Source organism: Canis aureus, chromosome 6, assembly GCF_053574225.1.
Source record: "Canis aureus isolate CA01 chromosome 6, VMU_Caureus_v.1.0, whole genome shotgun sequence".
In the NCBI taxonomy this organism is placed as follows: Eukaryota; Metazoa; Chordata; class Mammalia; order Carnivora; family Canidae; genus Canis; species Canis aureus.
The window spans coordinates 18,705,746-18,724,084 of NC_135616.1; the positions used below are offsets into that span (position 1 = coordinate 18,705,746).

An 18,339-nucleotide genomic window follows, 5' to 3' on the forward strand; every position below is an offset into this window, starting at 1 on the left:
TCCTGATTCCTTAAAACGTTTGTTATATATAATGTGACCCTTATTTCCTTTTGAGTATCTTCTTTCTCCTTTGGGAAATGTGAACTCAGCACATCTGTGCAGAGTAAGACAAAGAATTCATTTACTTCCTTTTAACAATTCCTAGCATTCCCACTTACATATGTTATCAGACAATAGGAGAAAGAAAAAGGAATGCAAGACGTGTACCTGCTAGTACATTAGCTTCCCACTGCAACCTGTAGAAACTGGGCAAAAGTATTAAATGATTAAATTGTGTGGCAGATTAGAAAATTTGAACCCTGAAGTACTTAGGATTTTTGTTTATAGAAAACATAGAACATAAATACTACAAGTAGTGCAATTCTCCATAAGGTATTATTGTACAAGAAATAAAATAGTGAATCACAAGACTTGTTACTGATTAGAAAATGTTATTTCAGTATGAGAAAGACAAAAGATATTTTTTAAATGAAATTTTTACAGATATGGAGTCAGTGAAATGTGATACTTAAGGCTAATTATTAAATCATCGCAATTTCTATTTAAAGTTTTATGCTTATTCTGCGTGAGCCAAAACTCAAGAAACACTGGACAGGATAAAGTGAAACTTGTCATTAAAAATATATTCTATCAGTCCAATTAATTTAGTGTGGAGAAGGCATTCTTAAAATGACAAGTTGTGAAAAGCTTATGTACATAGAGAAAAAGGTGCAAATATTTCAAAACACTGATAGTCCAGGACAGTGGTTCTCAAACTTTGGTGTATGTGAGAATTATCTGGAAAATATGTTAAAACACAGTTTGCTGGGCCCCATCCCAAGTTTATGATACAATAGGTCTGGGTTAGGCCTGAGAATTTGCATTTCTAATAGATTTCCAGGTGATTTGCTATTGCTGCTGTTGCTCTGGAGATCATACTTAGAACCATTGGTCTAGGAGGGGAAGGAAAATCCATCACTGTTATTTTCCCCTTGACTAAATGGTCATAGAAAGTCAAACAAAATACTGTGGTTTGAGAATCTAAGAGTTGGCATCTTGAGCTGGCATAGTCTAATTACCATTCAATGAGTTCTCTCGGAGTCAGGAAAGGTATACTCATTTTCTTAGTGGGTATTTTTACAAGAGACATTCATTGGTTGTATCTCTTAATTGGTATACCTTACATAGGAAAGGTAATATTTTGTTTAGAGCATCATCAGAAGATTGCATGCATTAATTTTGAAGTATAGGATTTGTATGGCTTGAGAGACATTCTACCTTTTGGTAGAAGTATGTATTATAAATGAAATTGAACAACAAGTCAGAAGTCTTTAATTCTAGATTCAACTAGCCTTTGTCTGCATCTCACTTTGGAGAAGTTAATTTACTTCTTTGAACTTACTCCCATTTCCTTCTACAGTCGATCCTTGAACAATGCATGATCCTCCTATGCAATCGGTAATCCACATACAACATTTTTTAAAGAATTTATTTGAGAGAGAGAGAGCACATGAGCAGGGGGAGGGGGAGAAGGACAAGCAGAGTCCACACTGAGCAGAGGCCCAACATGGGACTCAATCCCAGGACCCGGAGATCATGACCTGAGCCAAAGTCAGACACTTAACTGACTGAGCTACCCAGGTGCCCCCCCATTTATAACTTTTGACTCTCCTCAAATGTATTTACTAATAATCCTCTGTTGATGAGAAGCCTTACTGGTTGATTAAAATATAGTTATATATTCTGTATGTTATATACTATATTTTTACACTAAAGTAAGCTAGAGAAAAGAAAATGTTATTAAGAAAATCATAAGGAAGAAAAAATACATTTCCAGTACTACACTACACTGTATGGGAAAAAATCACATATAAGTAGACCCATGCAGTTCAAACCCATGTTGTTCAAGAGTCAACTGTATTTTAGATTAATGTAATAGTACATGCTCTGCTTACATTACATAGCTGTCATAATTTAGGAAAAGGTCAGGTTTTATAAAAGGAAAAAATAGAAGTTTAAGAACATTAGCTATAGAAACAGTTAAGATAGAAGCCATCAAGCTCTTAAATAAGTAAACTTGGGATTGACCCATGGATATGTTAGTTTTTTTATGTGTGTGTTTTCTTTCAAGAAGACCAGAAAGAAGATTGAAAAGAAAAAAAAAAAATGTAAAGGGAAGACATAAGGGGAGGGAAGTTCTATAATCTAATGCAAATTATATTTGTATTAAACAATACATAAATTATTATGTTTAAGGAAGAAAGTCTAATTGAGATTATGTGGAATGTGCTATTTTCCTGAAAGGTAGGGATGAATTAGAAGGGTTGACTAGCAAGGCCTTGGACTCTACATTCCAGATTCCAAGTATCTCAGGTGTTCTGGACAGTGTCTTTGACATCATAAGAACTAGTGTTAGTGGTTAGGAGAAAAAAATACTCAGACCATGTGTTGTTGAGCTTGGTGAAATGCCTGACTAATAATTTTCTTTGAGGGGTTGAAAGGGATCCTGTGTTTCTATTGTGGTATTCCTGAATTTTAGGTGAGGTAAGGGTAACTTTTTGTAACTTGTTTTGTTGGTTCCTTTGGGTTAGGGTTCACTGTTAATAGTGTTTAATATGGTACTATTTGCTTCTTTTGTAGTATAATTTAGGATTTAAACTTGTTTTTCCCAGTAGTTTGCAGTAAATTAGAAGTGATTATAAGCATTACTGAGAATTTTAGTTTGGTCAATCTTTACAAAGCATATCTAAAATTCTATTTAAATTTTTACTATTAAAAAAAATCTGTTATTTGATGGTAGGGTTTTATTGTTATTTCTGTGTACACTTAATTATGAAATCTAAACAAGACACTATTCTTAATTCTTTGCTAAACTCAGAATCAGTAGTGTACTTTATTTCTCTTGTTTTTTAGATTCTTTCAAATATTCCCATTTGGTGGCATTAGCTACTTTCATCGCTACTAATGTATGTGTTGTTGGACAGCACACATAAGCTTTGAGGGAGACATTAACTTACCTCTCAACTCCTTCCTTTGCTTTCTGCCTTATTATCACTTTCCAAAAGTTTGTAGCAAAATCAGACTGAAGATGACAGTGCTTTGTGTTTTTGGATCATTTGTTACAAAGGACAACTCTGCTGTTGCATTTTGTACTTTCAGCACTTGCATTTTATTTTTTATGCCTTGCCTTCCTTAAGCACAAAAAAGAAACACATTTTTGGATTTCCCATGGTGTCAGTCTCACAATTATCTAAATAATTTAGTCCTTCCTGTTAATGTGTCCCTATATTTGAGGAGGGACTATGTAATTCTTGATTTATTCATTTTTCATTCTACTCCTCTAATTCTGCCTAAGGTTTTAGATTCTGGTTTTATTAATTTTTATTTATCCTTGGTTTTTGTCCTTCAAAATTATGTCCTTAGCATCAAGAAGTACTTCTATTAAACTTTACCTCTTAGAGCTTATGTGATCTTTAAGGAAACTTATTAACATGTGTTAGACTTGATTAAAGTGAATATTGCCATGTTTTTATTAATTTTTATTTATCCTTGGTTTTTGTCCTTCAAAATTATGTACTTAGCATCAAGAAGTACTTCTATTAAACTTTACCTCTTAGAGCTTATGTGATCTTTAAGGAAACTTATTAACATGTGTTGGACTTGATTAAAGTGAATATTGCCATGGTTATACTTAAAAATGAACAGAGACACGTAGTAAACATCAGAAATAAAATAATCTTCAACTGCCATTGCTCTGTTGCTCTTTAGGGCACTGACTTGAATTTTAGGGGACCTCTGCTTGATATCAGAAAGACTGTGTGATAAGGGAAATGAAGGCTTCCACCTTTTTCATTAGCCATAAGGAAGGAGTGGGGGTACTCTTAAAAGAGAACCTGCTAAGCCTGTATGGACCAAAGTATGTATTGCTAGTGTAAGTGAGCAAGCAGGCATAAGTTTTATGGAACAAGGCCTAGTAGGAACATAACTTAATAGAAACCTGTTGTCAGAATTCTGATTAAACCAGCTTTTTAAAGGTTAACGGAGTAAAAACACTCCACACTGTCTGCCACTGAATACAGATATAAAATCTAAACAGAATGCACAGAAAAGCTATTTGAAGGCTTTGAAAAAGTAAATGGTAGACAAATTGGGGAAGATGAGAATTCAAAATATCACTAAATCAGCAGTGTGGTTGCATCCCTCTTTCACCTCCCCACCCCTATTCTTCTTGCTGCTTACTATCACAGACATACAGTCTGTGACATACAGTCACAGAAATGGATGGCAAAGCAGAGTAACTAAAGCCCCAGCTTTTTGGTCCATGAACAAAAACAGGAGCCTAGGGAATCAGAAATTACAGGGAATATTGTGGAATAAGAAGAGCTCAGGATAGGAACCCTATATTATTATTTAAATTTCTAGGCCTACTCTTTAGCTACACATTTGTCATATGTGAATCTGATTCTAATCAATATACATAAAAACTTTAAGAATGGAACTAACAGAGGCCCCTGGGTGGCCTAGTTGGTTAAGCGACTGCCACTGGCTCAGGTCATGATCCTAGGGTCCTAGAATCGAGCCCCACACTGGGCTTCCCTGCTCAGCAGAGAGTCTGCTTCTCTCTGCCCTTCCTCCTGCTCATGCTCTCTCTCTCTCTCTCTTCCTCTTTCTCAAATAAATGAAATCTTTATTAAAAAAAAAAAAAAAAGAAAAGAATGGAACTATCAGAATACTGAGGTCCCTGACTGAACACTCACTGAATGATACCTATTTGGAACAGATCCAAAGGGCACAACAAAGGCTTTGAAGACTGAACTGATGTTGAAGCTTAAGCCCACAGAAGACATATTGCAACTTGTGGCCTAAATCTAACTGGCCTATTTTACATGCTGAAATAAATATCATACTCTCAAGGATTTAAAGAAGACCCAGAGTCTTTATAATATTTAAATATTCAGGTATTGTTCAAAATTACTTGGCTTGAAGAACCAGGAATAAAGTTCTAAAATGAAAATTTTAGAACTGAAGATGATAGTAATCGAAATAAAACACAAGTTGGATCGGCTAGATAGCAGAAAAGAGATGAAAGAGGAAAGAGTCAATGAACTTGAAGATGGACAAATAGAATTTATCTAATCTGAACAACAAAGGGGAAAATGGATCGAAAACAAAAAGCAGAAAAACAGAGCCTCAGAGACCTGTGGAACAATAACCAAAGGTCATTAATGTTGTTGAAGTCTCAGAAAGAGTAAGATGCTAAAAATATGTTTGAAAAAATAAATGGCTAACAAACCCCCAAATTTAGAAAAAGACAGGAACCTAAAGATCCTAGAAACTCAGTGAACTCTCAAATAGGGTAATCAGAGAGAAACTAAGGTCCAGTCACATCTAGTCTTAGAAAACTAAAAACATAGAAAAAATTCCTGAAACTAGCTAGAGAAATGTATACTTTTCCAATAAGGGAACAGCAATTCAAATGATTGTAGATTTCTTATCAGAAACCATGGAGACCAAAAAGAAAGTGGCAACAGATTTTTAAAGCACAGTAAGAAAAGAACTGCCAACCAACCTAGAATGCTATATCCTGTGAAAATACCCTGCAGGAATTAAGGTGAAATAAAGACATCGTCAGATGAAGCAACAAGTATAGAATCTGTTGCCAGCAGAGGAAGTTGAACTTCTTCAGAATGAAATGAAATGATACCAAAGGGAACCTTCAAACATCAGGAATGAAGAAAGAGCAACAGAAATGTATAATAGACTAGTTTTCTGCTTTTAAGCTTTTTAAAATATTGAAAGCAAAAATTATAACATTGTCAGGGATTTTCAATGTGGGTGTCATATACCTGGAGAGTAAAAGGATATAAATTTTCTGTATTCCACTTGAAGTGGTAAAATATTTGTTCTGAATAGACTGAGAATTTAAGTAAGTTTTGTAATCTCTAGAACCACCACTAAAATAAAATTTTAAACTATCTAAATACAAAGCTATCTATTTTGTATACAGTACAAAAAATAATAAATTGAAAACATTAAATATGTTCGAATAACCCAAAAGAGGTAGAAAAGGGAAACATGAAAAACGGGGAACAAACAGAAAACAAATAATAAAATGATGGACCTAAGTCGAAACCTGGCTAAGTCATATGAAGTGTAAATGGTCTAAATGTACCAATTAAAAGATAGAGATTATCAGAATGGATTTATTTTTTTAAACTTTTTTTTTTAATTTTTATTTATTTATGATAGTCCCACTGAGAGAGAGAGAGAGGCAGAGACACAGGCAGAGGGAGAAGCAGGCTCCATGCACCGGGAGCCCGATGTGGGACTCGATCCCGGGTCTCCAGGATTGAGCCCTGGGCCAAAGGCAGGCGCCAAACCGCTGCGCCACCCAGGGATCCCTATCAGAATGGATTTAAAGACTACAACTAAACTATCTACAAGAAACTCATTTCAAATGTAATGATGTAGATAGGTTAAAGTAAAAGAAAAAAATGTTTATGTTAAAAAAGAAAGATCTCAAATCAATAATCTAAGCTTTTACCTTAAGCTGATCAAAGAAGAGCAATATAGACCCAAAGCAAATAGAAGAAGAGAAATAATAAATAAAAGCAAAAATAAATGACTTCAGCTAACAGAAGGAAAAAAATAGAGATAAGTAGTAAAAAACAAAAGCTGGTTCTTTGGTCCACAAAATTGATAAATCTCTAGTAAGACTGACAAAGAAAAAAATGATATAAATCACAATATCAGGAGAAAGAAATGGAAAATCACTATAGACTCTACAGGTGTCAAAAGAATGAGGGGGAATACAAATGAACAACTCTATTCAAGTAGTTTGACAACTTTGATGAAATAACCAGTTTCTTGAAAAACTCAAGCTATGAAAATTTAGCCAAGCAAAGTAGCTAACCACAGTAGTTCTGTAATTATTAAATAAATTGAATTTATAGTTAAAACTTTTTAATAAAGAAATCTCTACTACAGATGATTTTACTTAGTAAATTCTCCTGAACATTTACAGAATAATTAACACCACGTCTACACAATTTCTTCCAGTTCATCTTATAAAACCAGCATTACCCTAAAAACAAACCAGAAAAACATACAAAGTAAGAAAACTACATTTCAGTAACCTTCATGAACATAGATATAAACATGTTCAACAAAAATATTAGCAATCAAATCTAGTAATGTATAAAAATAATATATCATGACCAAGTGGACCAAATTAATATTTTATATTAATATATAAAGAGAATATATCTTGACCCAAAAATGCAAAACTGGATTAATATTCAAAACTCAGTAAATATAATCAACCTATTAACAGTCTAAGAAAGATCATATCAATTGATGCAGAAAAACATTAGATAGATTTCACTGTGTATTAATAAGAATAACTCAAGAATCAAGGAATAGAAGGAACTTCCTCAATCTGATAAAGGACAGCTAATAAAGCCCTACTATTAATATTATTCTTTTTTCAATATTTATTTATGAGAGACACAGAGGGGCAGAGGGAGAAGCAGGCTCCAGGCCGGGAGCCCGATGTGGGACTTGATCCCAGGTCTCCAGGATCACGCCCTGGGCTGAAGGCAGCGCCAAACTGCCAAGCCACCTGGGCTGCCCTAATATTATTATTAATGGTGAAATGACCAGATGCTTTCTTCCAAAGATTAGGAAAAAAGACAAAGATGTCTAATTTCATCACCATTACTCAGTGTTATATTGCCAGTACAATAAAGCAAGAAAAAGAAGACATACAGAGATTAAAGAGAGAGAAATGAAACAGTGTGGGGTTTTTTTTTTTTTTTGTTCTCTTAACTATGTCTTTCATAGTGCAAATGTTTCTAATTTGTATGAAGTCTAATTTATCAGTTTGTTTTTTCAACAGACCTGTTTTGGGTGCCATGTCTTAACTCTTTGCTAGGCCCTAAGTCACAAAGGTTTTCTTTTACACTTTTTGATAGAAGCTCGTAGTTTACATCTTCAGTTAATTCTAGTATAAGGAGTAAGATTAAAGGTCAAATTTACTTTTTCACATGTAATGTCCAATTGCTCCAACTTTTTTTGAAAACATTATGCTTTATACCTTCTCAACTGAGAATATGGTCAAAAATCAACCATATTTATGTGGGTATGTTTCTTAATTCTTCATTCTGCCTCATTATTCTATGTGTCTTTTCCTTTTTCAGTACCACATTATTCTGATTACTGTAGCACTCTATAAGTAGTTCTTTAAATCACATGGTGTAATTCTTTCAATTTTTTCCCTTTTTTTTTTTTCCAAATTGACTTAGCTTTTCCAGTTCCTTTGCTTTTCCTTTGTTTTCTTAAAGATTTTATTTATTTATTCATGAGAGACATACAGAAAGAGACAGAGACATAGGCAGAGGGAGAAGCAAGCTCCCCTCAGGAAGCCTGATGCAGGACTTGATCCCAGGACCCCAGGATCACACCCTCAGCCAAAGGCAGACACTCAACCACTGAGCCACCCAGGCGCCCCTAGTTCCTTTGCTGTTTCATATAAATTTTACTTTCATTTATTTTATTTTGTTTATTTTTTTAAATAGGCTCCACACCCAGTGTGGAGCCCAACGTGGGGCTTGAACCCTGAGATCAAGACCTGAGCTGAGATGAAGAGTTGGATGCTTAACCAACTGAGCCAGCCAGATGCCTCTCCATATAAATTTTAGAATTAACTTATCCATATTTGCAAGAAAAACTTTATTGGAATTTTGTTAAATCTATAAAATTTTTTAGAAAAGTAAGATGTTTACTATGTTGAGTCTTGCAGTCCAGGAACACAGTGTGTCTTTCCATTGTCTATATTTTATTTCTCTCATCTGCTTTTTATGATCTTATCGAATACAAATACCCATATGTTTTAGATTTTATACCTAAGTTTCCAGTTGTACCTTAATGGTATTTAGAAATGATTATTTTGTGTTCACCTTGCATCTTGCAACCTTGCTAATAAATTCATTTATTATTCCTAGGAGGACTTTTATTTTTGTTGTTATAGCTGACTTGAGGTTTTCTGTTTAGATGATCATGTCACTTTCAATCCTATTTCTACCCGCAAGCCTCTAACTCAGTGCCTGGCTGTTTTTACTGAACTCGGCTTACATATCATCTTTCCCCACTTGTGTATGCCAAATCTGCATTAATGCCCAGAATGTTCCTCTGTTCTGGTTAAAAATGCCTAGTTTTTCTCTATTGTGCTGGCCAAGATACATTGTTTTTGAGAAAGTTTGTTGTACATAGGGCAGACCAAAACTATGGTCAGTTTCAATTTTTGTTAGAGTTTTGCAAAATTTTAAAACATTGTGAGATTTCAGAAAACCAAAGTATAATTTGCAGAGTGGGAGAAAGTGTTTGACTACATACATATGTATGGAAATTTGATGACAGAGGCAATTTAAAAACTTTTTATTTGTCGTGACTATCTAGGAGACACCATTTTTCTCCAGAGAAAGATTTTAAAATATAACTCACTGTTTGATTTGTGCTGTAGGGTAGGTTAACTAAAATTGTATTTTGTAATCTAGAAGTTCTAGATTGTGACAGAATCAGATTCTAACACTATGTATTTTATTTAAAAGGCCAGCACCAACAAAAGATAGTTTCTGACTCCTGAAGATAGCTTTCTAGCAATTTATATATAAGTAAACCTGCAATTTAGAAGAGGGAATTTTGCCCTGTAATTTGTGAAGCAAATGAAGAATTGTTCTCCTTTTTTTTTTTTTAGTTGTGTTTTCTTCTTTACTAAAGACTCAGTTACCTATGCTTTGTTTTTTATCTTTCCTCTAATATTATAAAATAATCTGAATGATCTTTTACTTTGTATTTCGTCCAATTTTCATCCTGCTTCTTCTTTAATATGTTCAAAATTTGGTCAGTGCTCTCTTTAAAAGAATATTCTGTGTGTGTGTGTGTGTGTGTGTGTGTGTGTGTGTGTGTGTGTGTGTCTAGTTCCTCAACAGATTTTCAGTTGGTTATCTTGGAGCCTGATCTTGTTTGAATATTTGTTTAGCAACCAGTGCCAGGTTCTTTCTTCCTTTCCCTCCACAGTCATAAGATTTTGATGGTAATTGAACATTCTTCCTCTTCTGAAGAAGCTTAAGGACCCATGAAGTAATATTTTATTTTGACTTGGTTATTATTTTTTTTCATGAATACCCATTTGACACTCACCTGCCTTCATGAAATGATGCTCCTTCATGCATTTATTTTCTAGTTTTAATGTCTTATTTATCTGCCTTTTGATAGGGCATTTTTCATGAGTATATAGTTTAGTACACACATACTAAATAATACCTTATAGGCTTGGATATTCTGAGTTAATTATGAAAAAAACTGTACAGCAAAATAATACTTTCAGTTTTTTGTTTTCAGTTGAAAACCTGAATAGAACAAATGCTGACCCTCTCTTTTTTTTTTAATTTCAAGTTTTTATTTAAATTCAAGTTAACATATATGGTAAAATTGGTGTAATACTCAGTGCTCATCAAAACAAGGGCCCTCCTTAACACCCATCACCCATTTAGCCCATTCCCCCACCTATCTTCCCTTCATCAACCCTCAGTTTGTTCTCTAGGTAAGAGTCTCTTATGGTTTGCTTCCCCCCTCTCTTCTTTTTCTTCCTCTTATCTGTTTTGTTTCTTAAATTCCACATGAGTGAGATCATGTGGTATTCATCTTTCTCTAACATAATTCACTTAGCATAATACATTCTAGCTCCATCCATGTCATTGCAAATGGCAAGATTTCATTCTTTTTTATGGCTAAGTAATATTTCTTGTTACACACCTATACACACACCCCATATCCTCTTTATTCATTCAGCAGTTGATGGACATTTAGATTCTTTCCATAGTTTAGCTGTTGTTGATAATGCCCCTTTGAATCTGTTTTTAGCCATTCTGACAAGTGTGAGGTAGTATTGCATCATGGTTTTGATTTGTATTTCCCTGATGATGAGTTATGTTGAGCATCTTTTCGTGTCTATCAGCCATCTCTCTGTCTTCCTTGGAAAAATGTCTGTTCACATCTTCTGTCCTTTTTTAACTGAATTACTTGTTTTTTGGGTGTTGAGTTTGATAAGTTCTTTATAGATTTTGGATACTAAACTTTTATTACATATGTCATTGCAAATATCTTTTCCCATTCCATCAGTTGCCTTTTAGTTTTGTTGATTGTTTCCTTCGCTGTGTAGAAGCTTTTTATCTTGATGAAGTCTCTATGGTTCATATTTACTTTTGTTTCCCTTGCCTCCAAAACATGTCTAGTAAGAAGTTGCTACAGCCAAAGTCAAAAAGGTTGTTGCTGCCTGTGTTCTCCTCTGGGATTTTGATGGCTTCCTGTCTCACATTTAGGTCTTTCATCCATTTTGAATTTATTTTTATGTATGGTGTAAGAAAGTGGTCCCAGTTCATTCTTCTGCATGTCACTGTCCAATTTTCCCAACACCATTTGTTGAAGAGACCATCTTTTTTCCATTGGATACTCTTTCCTGCTTTGTTGAAGACCATATAGTTGTGGGTCCATTTCTGGGTTTTCTGTTCTATTCCATTGATCTATGTCAGTTTTTGTGCCAGTAACATAATGTCTTGATCACTATAGCTTTGTAATATACCTTGACATCTGGAATTGTGATGCCTCTGATTTTGCTTTCTTTTTCAAGATTGCTTTGGCTATTGGGGGTCCTTTGTGGTTCCATGCAAACTTTGTATGGTTTGTTCCTTCTAGCTCTGTGAAAAATGCTGATGTTTTCTTAAGCTCTTAAAGCATGTCTTCCTTAGTAAAAGAAAGAGGGAGAGATGAATACATGTATAATTTTACTTTTCATATTCTATTATAGTAATTAATATATACTTTTCAATGTGATTGTGAGCATTAATTTTTAAGGAAGTAGTTTGTAAATCATACAGCATTGAACTGTTTCCTATGAAACACAAAAACTGTCTTTATTTTCAAGTAATTTTTCTTTTAATCTGAAAAGATTGATTATAGTTTGGCCAATTTCTCTCCAATTTACTGTGCAATATATTTTTTAGGCATTTCTCACCTGTGATTAACAATAAATTAAGCTCTAGATGCCTTTCTTTTCTTGTTTTTCTTCTATTCTATACTTCTTCCTTACTTAAATTCTGCCTCTTCTGTTTATAGATTCAGGACTAAAGAGTTTGTTGGAGTAAAGAGATCAGGAAATGATATGCTCTTGGCTATTAGGGGAATCTTTTATACTATAACTTATTTGATGAAGAACATAGAAGTAGGATTAGTGATCAATTTTTTCTCCCTTCTGAGCATGCCTGTGTGTAACCATACTTTTTTTTTTCCCATCTTCTAGTTACAACAGTTGGAGCTTGCGCAGATACAGCATAGAGATGCTAACCTCACAGCTCTTGCAGCCATTGGACCAAGAAAGAAGAGACCACTAGAATCTGGGTCTGGAAGTGAGGTATTAAAGTCATGTTTGTTATTTTATTTTTCATGCCAAGATAGCAAGTCAGAAGGATGCAAAGGTATATAGTTTACCCTCTCTACCATGCTTGTGCTGCCAAATGCTTGTTAAAATTCTCCTTTTCCTGTTTTGTAAAATCTTCATTTTCCTTGGTTTTTAGGATATATATCACCTTGAACTACTCCTTCCTGCTGATTACCTATTTTACACCTCCTCCTGTCCTCCATCTCTAGTCATACTAAGTCTCATTATCTCAATATTTTATTTCTGTACATTCTTTCCAGGGGTCTTCCTGCTGTGTATCTAAATATCACTCATCTCTTAAGCTCAAATTTACCCTCTTTATTTATTTCATGAACCCCAACTGTTCATTTCCTCATTGACTTCTTGTCTCAGTACATAATGTGTTTGCATGGCAAATTATTCACTGTTCCTTATATGACGCATATTTTTTCTTTGTAAGACTTTAAATTTTTTGAACAAGACTGTAATTCTATCCATTGGTATTCCTCCACAGAATCAGGCACTTATATACTCAATAAAAATCATTAATTGTTTGATTAGCACCAAGGAAGGATCTTACATCTCTAGAGCAAATATTTGATGTAATGGTAGATTTACAGATCTATCATCAGGATGAGATAAAGGTATGGTAGAGCCCTGAGATAGGGTCAGCAATAAGAGTCAAGTCTCATCTGTAAAATTGCGGTGTAAAATTTAAATGTGCTTTGAGACAAATTCCTCTCTAGCATTGACCCTGAACACTGACAGTTCCTGAATGAATGATAATCATCCCAATAGAAGGATTTAAAAAATCAGTTGTTTTTCATTATAAATGTAGTGAATGCGATGTGTTCGCATCCCCCCAAAAACCACAGTATAAAAACGTTTGAAAAATAAATGCTTCCTCCACAGACTTCTAGTCCCCCCATCTCTTGCTCAAGCAGATGTCTCCATTATTAAGATTTTAACATAGCCTTCCAGAAATTTGTTATGAATATGGACATGTATCTCATGGGTGTTCACAAATCCATGTTTGATTTTGTTTTTACTTAACTGGGACCAAACTACAGTTATTGGTTTGGGTTTTTTTTTTTTTTTTTTTACATTAAAATTGTTTTGTACCTGCTACAAACAGCTACAAACATGTTACTTTTGAAACCCTTGCCCACCCATGCCTGGAACAGAGTTTTCCAAAACTTGGGCCATTTGTGGCTTCATTCCCCTGCCTGGGCAGCTGTTCTTCCTGTAACTCAGTCCCCTGTTCTCCAGTCACTGTGGGGCCTGCAAATTGTAGCAAATGGTGTTGGCATTTAGGCCTCTGTGACAATCAGGTCCCTGGTGACCTGGAAAGCAGCAATGAAGGAACTTAGCTGAATCTTCTCATTGGTGCCAACAGAAAGTCTGTACTCTATGTCTGCCACTTTGGTCAATAACTGAAGATGGAAAATCAACTCTGTCCACAAACAAGTGTATTTTTGTTAGAATATTATGTAGTGCCAACCCATTCAGCATTTTAAACTCTGCAATATTTCTGTAAGCTGTAGTGAAGTCCTTTTTTTTCTTTTTTTTTTTTAAGATTTTATTTATCCATCTGACAGAGGGAGAGGGCAAGCAGGGGGAGGGCCAGTCGGAGAGGAATAAGCAGACTCCACACCAATCGTGGAGCCCAATATCAGGCTCAGTCCCAGGACCCTGAGATCATGACATGAGGCAAAACCAAGAGCCGGACACTTAACTGAGCTACCCAGGTGCTCAATAATTTTAGGTGGTTTTTTTTTCCTTTATGTTTCTATCTGAGAAAGGTCATAGATTAGGAATCGGGGGAAATGTATTCTTGGTATTCAAATAGATATAAAATCAGTTTATATCTACTGGAGTTAAAATGCAAAATTACTGATTTTTAAATTTAAAAACAGATGTGTGTGTCCTGACTTGTATATAAAATATATTGAATAGTATGTTTGGTGTTTCTTTAGTTTTGAGAATTTGGGTATGTATACTTTCCCCTGTATTTCTTGGACTCTAAGCTTAGATAGTTGTCAGATTTTACTATATTATATAACAGCCAGTACTTTAAGTAATACTAACCTAAACTAAAAATACCCATTTTAACGAGCTGCTGACATTTTAGTATGATCCTTATTTTGAAATAAGTTAAAACTACTTTTTTGTTGATTTTTATTTGTGTTTTAAGGCAATTTGTGTTTAAAGGCAATTTTCTTTAAAAATGTGAAACTGGAGAGAAGCCTATTTTATGTTCTTTTGATGTTTAAGTTTATTGCTCATTTATTTGCCCTTCCAATAACTTAAATTGCATGAATCGGGACTGTTTAATACCCTTTTTTTTTATTCATTTGTTTTGCTCCCTCACAAATAACACAAAAATGACATATGATACATTTTTATTTTTAATATTCTATTACCTTGGAAACCGAGGCTTTACATTCTGTCTGCTAGATTTACCTGTTAGATTTAAATTTCTTAGAATAAGCATATAATCCCAGAGGGGAGTGAGGTAGAGTCTGGTTCTTTGAAGAGTAACTCCTTAGTTCAGATGCAGTTTCTTGTCTACACTAAAAGTTCAGAAAAGTTTGTTGGTAATAAATCAAAAGTAATAATAAATTTGGAGAAATTAGTTTTAGACTTTTGTCCTTTGGTACTTTTTTCCGTTATGTAAAATCAAAATTGTCTCTTATCCTTAAAAAGATTTATTTGTGCAATTTATATATTAAACTGGCCTCTTATAGATTTGATATTCTCAGGAGTCTTGAACAAGTTGAATAGCGTCAGCTACTATCTGCTTGTGTTACCCTGGCAAAGAGCAACAAGTACCAAATATCACTTTGGATCAAATATTTGTTGACATTAAAAAATAAACCTGGTGACATTAAAAACAGAGGAAAATAGTTAAAATTTACTACTTGGGAGTACTTGAATTTGTCCTTAATTTACTGCTATAGTTTGAAGTTTTATGTATGTGGTGTGCTGTGCACACGCGCGCGTGTGTGTGTGTGTGTATGAAATTAGCTTTTAAATTAATGATAGGCTATATAGGGACACTTTGGTGTCTGAGTTGGTTAAGTGTCTACCTTAGCTCAGGTTCTAGGATTGAGCCCCACATCGGGCTTCCTTCTTAGTGGAGAGCAGACTTTTCCCTCTCCTATTACCTCTCCCCATGCTTGTGCACATGCACACACCCGTGTTCTCTCTCTGTAAAATAAATCAAATCTTTTTTAAAAAATAGACTGTACAGATACTTACATAGTAAATTAGGACCCACTTTAAGATTTAGTGTTTGCATGTTTGTATTGTTTATGTGTATTGCTTAAGTGATGTGTTTGGGGTCCTTTGGAATATTAAAACATTAATAACTTTATTTCCTGTATTAATTTTAGATCCTTGAATTAGAAAAGATCTTTTTTCCTATTAGCAATATTTTTTAAATATTTTTTTAAGATTTTTATTTTATGTATTTATTCATAGAGTCAGAGAGAGAGAGAGGCAGAGACACAGGCAGAGGGAGAAGCAGGCATCATACAGAGAGCCTGATGTGGGACTCCATCCAGGGTCTCCAGGATCACGCCCTGGGCTGCAGGCGGCGCTAAATCGCTGCGCCACTGGGGCTGCCCCTAGCAATATTTTTAGATAGTTCATGTAGCTTATCAATGATCCAACATTCATAACAATATTTCTCAATTTTTGTTGAATATAAAGATAGGTTTTATTTTGACTTTATAACATATATTAAAAAATCACATCATTATACATAAAAGCACTTTTGGAGCTATGAAAGTAAAAATTTTGGAACATCTACATGCAGTTTTACTTACAGTGCTTTTTTTATAAACATAAATGAAGACTCCTGAGTATATTAATTATTCACTTGGCTTGAAATGGTGATATTTCTTTGTTTTTTAAATTTAATTTAAATTCAATTAATTAACGTATAGTATATTATTAGTTTCAGAAATAGAGTTCAGTGATTCATCAGTCTTCTGTAACACCCAGTGCTCGTTACATCGCGTGCTCTCCTTAATGTCCATCACCCAGCTACCCTATGCTGATTTTTTTTTTAATTAAGTGGTTATTGTACCACATCAGTTACATGGTGCTTCTAGTATTGATGTGTCTGGTATATATTACTTAAAATAGTGTTCATTTGCTAACCAGAATAAAAAAATTATCCAGTAGATAGTATATTCTCTTTCTGTCAAGAAGCAGGATAGAGCCCTACCCTGTAATGTTTTTAACTCTTGAAATAAGAGGAGAAAGGACTTTTATGAAACTTTGCTTAGCAACAAATTAGGAAATTTGAAATCAAAATTAAGGTTATTGACATGAAAGTACACAGGCTTAATCTTTATGTTCTTGAGGAGCACAGGTAGTGCCATTCTTCATCTCTTTTCTTTTATACCAGGCTCCAGGGAAACCATAACTTTCTGAAGTGTGTATTGTTATCTTTTGTCACTGACTTAGTACAGATTTAAAAATACTTATCGTCATCTAACATTTTCTATAAATGTCACATAAATTCACTGGAATTTAGAGTATGTTATTACTGTAGATAAAGAAACAGCTCATATTTTGAGATCTTTTTTTAAAATGTTATTTAGTTCACACTTCTATAAACAAATCTGCTGCTTTTTCATAAATAACTTAAACATAAATCTAAATTACAGTTGAATCTTTTAAATTTTCCCGAGATTTAAAGGTTGACTCTTTGTCAGCTATGTTTAGGGACTTCTTGTGAAATATGTTGAATTACACATTATGGGTTTATCTTTCTCTCTTCCCAAATTTCCCGTAAATGTTAGTAAAGGAGTGGAAAACATAAATACACAAGAATAAAGAAGAGAGGAGAAAACAGTAGTAAGAGTATTTAGTAGTATATGAGTTGAAATTGCCTACAGACTAGAGGCATTCTTTCTGAAAAAAGTAACTAACCAAGAAAAGAGGCTTTAAATATTAATATTAACTTTTAAATATGAACATATCAGTGAGAATAACCACATGTAAGGAAACCTCTTACATAAAAGATTAAGAGGAGAATCTGGAAGAAAAGGCACAAAGCAGTGGGAAACTGGAAAAAAATTTAAAAAGCAGCAGAATGTGTTGCAACCATGAAACAAGAATAGAAAGCTGTTTTTAACAAGGACTGGAAAAAATGAAAAACCTCTTGGAAATTGAAAGTATGAAAGCAGAAATAAATGATAGAAGGGTTAGAAGTTAAAACTTAGGATCAATCCAAACAAGTATTTAAAAAAAGAAAAAAAGACATAGATGGTATGATGGATTTGTATTATGTCAAATTTACTAAGCTGGAGGTGCATGTCCCAGAATTCCTTTTCTTGCATTGCTCCTGGTTACTGTGAGCAGTGAGGCATTTATTTTGATTTTGCAAGGTGGAAGTGAAACTGCAGCCATACTTATTTTCAGAAGGTTGGTGTGGACACTGGAAACTCTTGCAGTTCACAAATGTTATTGGCATGGGAGAGCCACAGGGCTCCTCAGCTTCCCCCATATCCTCTCTCTTGGCTTCTCCAAACCTTGGGCCAGGCCTACCACCAGAGTCAACAGCTGAACATAAACTGACCAGGTTCATAATTACTTAGGGCCAAATCTCTGTTATAAAACCCATATTCTGTATCATTCTTGTGTTCTCTGTTCAAATGCTGATTGATACATCTGTATCATAAGTAGTTGTAAAGGAACAGTAATGTAATGATGGGTTCCTAAATTAGTTCTACGTTTTCCAGAATGGGTTCTTGAGTCTAATTAGGTCCAAAAGTATTTAATGGCCCTATTTTAAGTGTCAAAGGAGACACTAGTGATCCATGGCATACTGTAGCAAAATAGTTATTTTATCAGCTGTAGACTGTAATAAT

The 18,339-nt window shown here is 34.2% G+C and overlaps 1 protein-coding gene across 1 annotated transcript in view; it reads left to right on the plus strand.

Annotated features, from left to right (window-relative positions):
- The window catches only part of TAF4B (TATA-box binding protein associated factor 4b), a 126,472-nt gene that overhangs the window by 85,662 nt on the left and 22,471 nt on the right, over positions 1-18,339 (plus strand). Inside the window, exon 14 of the mRNA XM_077900318.1 lies at positions 12,338-12,448. Coding sequence (XP_077756444.1) covers positions 12,338-12,448 — 111 coding nt within the window. The remainder of the gene's footprint in view (positions 1-12,337; positions 12,449-18,339) is intronic.